The 5758-nt window shown below is 29.5% G+C and overlaps 1 protein-coding gene across 1 annotated transcript; it reads left to right on the forward strand.

The window, feature by feature from the left end:
• The first annotated feature begins 1466 nt into the window (after positions 1 to 1466).
• On the forward strand, positions 1467 to 2953 carry LOC106643306 (antichymotrypsin-2-like). Its single transcript, XM_089589714.1, has 6 exons — positions 1467 to 1476; positions 1596 to 1732; positions 1820 to 2011; positions 2085 to 2292; positions 2461 to 2678; positions 2756 to 2953. Exons 1-6 carry the CDS (start codon positions 1467 to 1469, stop codon positions 2951 to 2953), a joined length of 963 nt encoding a protein of 320 aa, XP_089445840.1.
• The last annotated feature ends 2805 nt before the right edge of the window (positions 2954 to 5758 follow it).

Genomic DNA, 5758 nt, shown 5'->3' on the forward strand with positions numbered 1-5758 from the left:
TAGCCCTATATCCAAAGCAATTTAAGTGTACAGTGCATAACAGAGGAAGTGAATATAAGAAGATTATGGTTATCTAAATGACAGAGACAAGGCAAGAAAGCAACGTTCGTTAACATGAGGAATTTTTTTGCATTTTTTTAAAACTCTTACAAACTGATGAATTGTTTAAAAACTTGAAATATATTCCATTAGTTCATACAAATAAATGAAATTCATGTGATACTCGCTTATCGTTTAGTGCAACTATGACAATTAATAATTGTTTACATTTTTCTAAAGTTATAAAGTTATTTTTGATTTACAAATATCTTTGTGAACTTTGAAACTTTGAAATTTGTTATTCGGAATGTTGTATCTCAAAAATTTTAATTCCAGTAGTTGGTTGATAATTTGAGATTCTACCTGAAGAAAGTAAATTTTTTAGGAAAAAAAAATTATCCATTTGAGCTAGAATTGTCTTGTAATATAACAATGTGCGGGTGTAATTTTTTAAAATACTTCTTATTCAATGTACGGATTACCTACCATGTTATCTGCTGACTTCGAAATTCTTAAATCATGATTTGTCATGAAAAACATCATTATCTTAAAAATAGTTTAAACTTTATTTAGAGACTGACGAAAAGTTATAATTATAGAGCGATGAGAGCATAACTACTGTCAGTGGGCAAGTCAGGCAATGAAATTTTTATTTTAATTTAGTTTAAAGAATTCAATATTGACGAACACACAAACATTTACCTATCTTCTACTATCTCAGAAAGAGCGTATCTTTATTTTAGCTGACGAAAAAGTTACATCTTCTAATATGCTTAATATTTATGGTGCAATGGAAATAGATGCAAGAAAGATCTTACTATAACAACTACCAGAACTTTAGTCAAAATTTTTTGTGAACCTGTCAAAAATTTTCTCATAATAATTTTACAAAATTTGGTTTTTATTTTTGCGATTAAGCTTTAATATCTGCTTAACCTCACCTGCTACGTTAAGGCCACCAAGGATCTGCATATTAGATACTTAAAATTTAAGCTGCTGCTACGAGCGCATAGACATATTTTGGTAATGCTCTTACAGAATAAATTGAGTAAATTCTTTTAAGAATAAGGTGAATCAAACATCAAATAATCATTTTTTCATCCGTGACTGTAATATTGACCAGCTATTATTAAAAAGCAAATGATTGATTTCATCATATCATTTATCATTCAGTTTTATCAAACAGCCGGATATTTGGAGGAAGGTTGTGACAAAATAGTATTTAGATGATTTCTTTGAATCGATATCAGTCGTTAACTAAGTAGCGACACGTGCTTCATTCGGTTCACTATACCTGTCGTAGCTTCCCAGAAATCAGTTCTGTCGCAACTGTCCTCTGTAACACACTTTTCACTGGTTGCCCCTATTTAAGTACAAGTTACATCCGATTTTTTTATCGCACATTCAGTCACGCGAACAAGGCAACGATGTGTAGCAGTAAGTGATTAAAAAATTTGACGATTGATTTATCCAGATTTTTTTTACACCAAAAAAATTGTATTTTTCAATTTATTATACACCTACATTTTTTTTAATTTTACCAAATATCCTTCCAGAATTATTATCGGTGCTGCTGATATTATGGGCAGTTATAGATGCGACAAGTACAAGCGAGGAAACCATATTAACAGATGAGGCCGTGATGAAGGAATTAATGACGTCTGGTTTCAATTTTGCAAGAAATTTCTCTCACGTAAGATCACGTAATGGTTGTAGATAATCACTTATCAAAGACTAAATGATTAGGTTTTTTTTTTTTTTTTATTTTTTTTATTTTCAGTTTGTGATTAAAAATCAGAATAAAGAAAACGTGGTCTGTTCACCCGTGGGTGCTGGTTACACAATCTTACCTTCGATCATCATTGGTGCACGAGAAAAGAATTTAAAGCGTCAGCTGCGTAAAGCCCTTTCTCTGAAAACTAAGATTTATCAAGTTAAATGGACGTACCTATTATGGAATTATGAAGTTCAGGTAAGCTAAATTTTTACGTATATAATTAATACAAGAATTTTCATAGAAAATTATTTCAATTTTAACTGTTCAGTCTACCAAAAACGTGACCCTCAAATTGGCCAGCAAAGTTTATGTACCCAAGAAGTTCAAAATAAAGGAGAAGTTTAGAAAAGATGCAAAATTTTACTTTTCAACTGAAGTAGCTCCAATGAAAAGTAATCTGTCAGAGTTTGTCGCCAAAACAAACGAATGGATCAGAGAGAAAACAGTCAAGAAAATTGATCGAATTTTCAATGAAGGTAATTTTAGAGAAATAGTAACTCACGTCTAGTTTCAAACATTAATCACAGTAGATTTTTGATATTCCATACGCTTATAATACTCATCAAAATAAAAAATGAATCAAATATTTTATAGCAGTGAAAATTTACGATCATCAAGTCAAATTGTAATATTCTGTTGCACAGGTGACATAACACAAAGCACTAGCTTAGTCGTTTTAAACGCTATTTACTTCCGCGGCGATTGGAAGTACCCATTCAATCCTAAATCTACAAGAAGACAATTTTTTCACCAATTTGGAAACAGGAAGGTAAAAGTGCATATGATGTACATCCCTCGAATTTTTGTGAAAAACGGAATAATCGAAGCCCTTAATGCACAGTATGTTGAGCTTCCTTACGTGGTGAGTAACAGCTTTCTTAGCTAATATTATTGTTTGGTACCGAGTAACCAATACCAAAAAAATTTTCGCCAACCTAGAATTCGGACTATAAATTGGTTATTATGGCGCCATTGGGGAAAAAAACCAACAAAGTTAAATTTGAAGCGCTTGGTCGGAATTTACAAAACTTGGATTATGGAACGCTTAACGTAACGCAGTCCATGGTAAAACTAAAAATTCCAAAATTTACCATAAAAAGTACCATTGATCTCGTGCCTGTTTTAAAAAAGGTATGATGGCATCTTTTACTTTGATCTAATAAAATGACACTTGTGATGAAGTTCTCTAACTTCAACTATACTCTAGATGGGTGCAACGCGTATGTTTGACAATAGACAAGCTAATTTTAAAAGTATCGGAGAAAGTTCAAGTGATAATTTGCATGTGGACAAAGTCATTCAAAAAATCTTTCTTCAGGTTGACGAATCATGTAATGAATATGTGAAGGACAAGAAACGTAATTGCGCTTTATAAATAAATGTATAACAAAATATAAAAATTGATGACAAGTTTGATGAAAATTACGTTATATTTTCAGCACTCGACAACATTTTCTCGTTCAAGTCTATAACTATTAACAAACCATTTTACTTCAGCATTTTGTCATCACAACGCGTATTGTTTGAGGGACGTGTTATTAGACCAAAATATGAAGGTGCTGATTGTGTCTGGCCGACGTATGATGATGCTACACTTAGGAAGGACTTGTTTGGAATATCGATATAAGTCACCTTGGTAAGAAATTTCCTATTAAATAAACATTTTTTTTGAGTACTAATCAATCTGAGTATATACTTTTTGTTTAATTCTTAACTGTGTGCAATATCGTTACCGATAGATCGAATTTTTTTGCCATGGATAGTTATACAGTAAAAACATTGTAATTCATGACTGTAATTAACAAGAGGCAGTTTTTTGCTATACTATATGGGTTAAAAAGGTCTATATTATAAATAATATTCATGTAGAAAATACTAAACATTCTACACAAAACCTTTTTTCACGTCTTTTGTAAAGTAAATTATGTATGAAAACACAATTTTTTTTATGTCGTACATGTACTTTGTAAAGAAATAATCTTGATATATGTGTATATATAAACGAAACGAAAAATCTTGAAATCATAATCAAAACCCTCGCTTGAAAAATTGCGTTTATACTCTAGTAAGAATCAACAACGATATGTTACACTACGTATTATTTTTTTTTTGCACTGAGGATAAAAATATCTGCAATCCATGTACTTTCAGATCCAGTCCAAGTATGCAGATGATTGACTGGTTTTTTACTTACCAATAGAAGCAACAAGTATCCTTAACGCGTCCATATATCACAAACAAGAGTGTCGATTCCGGTATGGAAGCAAGGAATATATTTTATACCTACAATTACGAGTAGTTATAAGCTATATTAGGAATTTTTCAATCCAGGTGGCAGAGGTCAAAGTTTGTAGACAAAGTAACAAATAATGTATATAAATACCCTTAATTTGTTAAAAACCATGACGCTTAGAATTTGTTTTTGCAACATTGGAAATACATAGATAGTTTTTTTTTTATAATTGTAAGTCGTTAAAAAGTTTTTTGATTTATAAGCTAGCACAGTAATAAATAAAATATTAATGCTTGTGTCACTTAAGAAATTTTTATTTATTAATGGGATTGTAGAATATTTATCCTCTGTCTCCCTCTGTTAAACGCACCTATACATTTAAAAATAAAATAATTTCAAATAGAAATAATATTAAATATTGAATTAATGTAGTATTTTATTTCTGAGGTCTGTAATAAATAATCCATGAACTTAAAAAATATTTCTCAAATTGTATACTTGATATTTTTAATGGAATCAGAAAATATACTTGATTTGTAGATTCAGTAGGTATTTTGAGATTCACAGTTCTATTTTTTTCCGAGCATTGGTTTATTCACAGAAAAGAAAAGTGTAGATTTTAAAAGATAATCTAAAGAAACTAATTTTTTAATTGTTTGCCTTTACATATGAAACTGTCAATTAAATATACGATTAGAAGGATTTGGTAAGCTTAAAAATATCATTTTATAGAATTCGTTATTAAGATAAAAACACCCATCATGCTAAAAAATTTCGAATAGCATTACATTATTAATTACATTAATATCCCAATGCTCACTTGAATTTTAAATAATTTTTAGCCAGAAAAATCAGAAACAAAATAATTAATTGAGTGAAATTTTGATAGGCACTATTTCAGTGATTGCTAAATTATTCATTGGCCCATATTTTTACTGACAAAATAATTGTTGGTAAATCAGTCTTATCTGGTTATCGTACTTATCTGGTTATACAAACTATTGCTAAGTTTCACGTGACGGATCGATCAACAAAATCGATTAAATCTACATTAGGCTACTTTGAATGAAATACAAAAGTGTTATACATTTCATCATCAAATCACCTTCAATGATTTTACTTCCGACGTCCAACATTGACAGAATCTTCAATTGAATACTTGTCAGTTTAAACAGTTGTTATGCTAAAAACTATCTTAGACTACCCTAGTTTTCAATGAATATTTTTTCCGTGAAAATGTATTTAATACTGAAGACATCAGTGATATTATGCAGATGTGATAATTAACAAAGCCATCATAAAGAAGTGAAAATGTACCATTTCTAATTCTTGATCAAAAGCTAGAAAATCAATTAAAATAATAAAAAATTTTAATTCAGTATGATAAAATTCAACTAAATACCTTTTTTTAAGATTATCTAATTATCAAAACTTTTTTGGTTTTTCCCGTAATTTTAGTATAATGGTATATTTCACCACATCGAGGGTTAAAAGTACATTACTTGCAGAATACCTGATTAATCAGAGACATATATGTGACTATATTATCAGTACGTTACACAGTTATTGTAAAAAATTTCTGAATTATGTAATTTTTTTCGAAAAAAATCGTTATCAAATTTTTAATCAGTAAAAATGTCTCACGAATTTTTAAAAATCTCAAATAACATTATTATATCACTGCGTTATGTATGAAGATTTACAAAATA

This window comes from Copidosoma floridanum, unplaced genomic scaffold, assembly GCF_036245765.1.
Source record: "Copidosoma floridanum isolate Cflo_tuat_1 unplaced genomic scaffold, Cflo_Japanese_pri ptg000009l, whole genome shotgun sequence".
NCBI lineage: Eukaryota > Metazoa > Arthropoda > Insecta > Hymenoptera > Encyrtidae > Copidosoma > Copidosoma floridanum.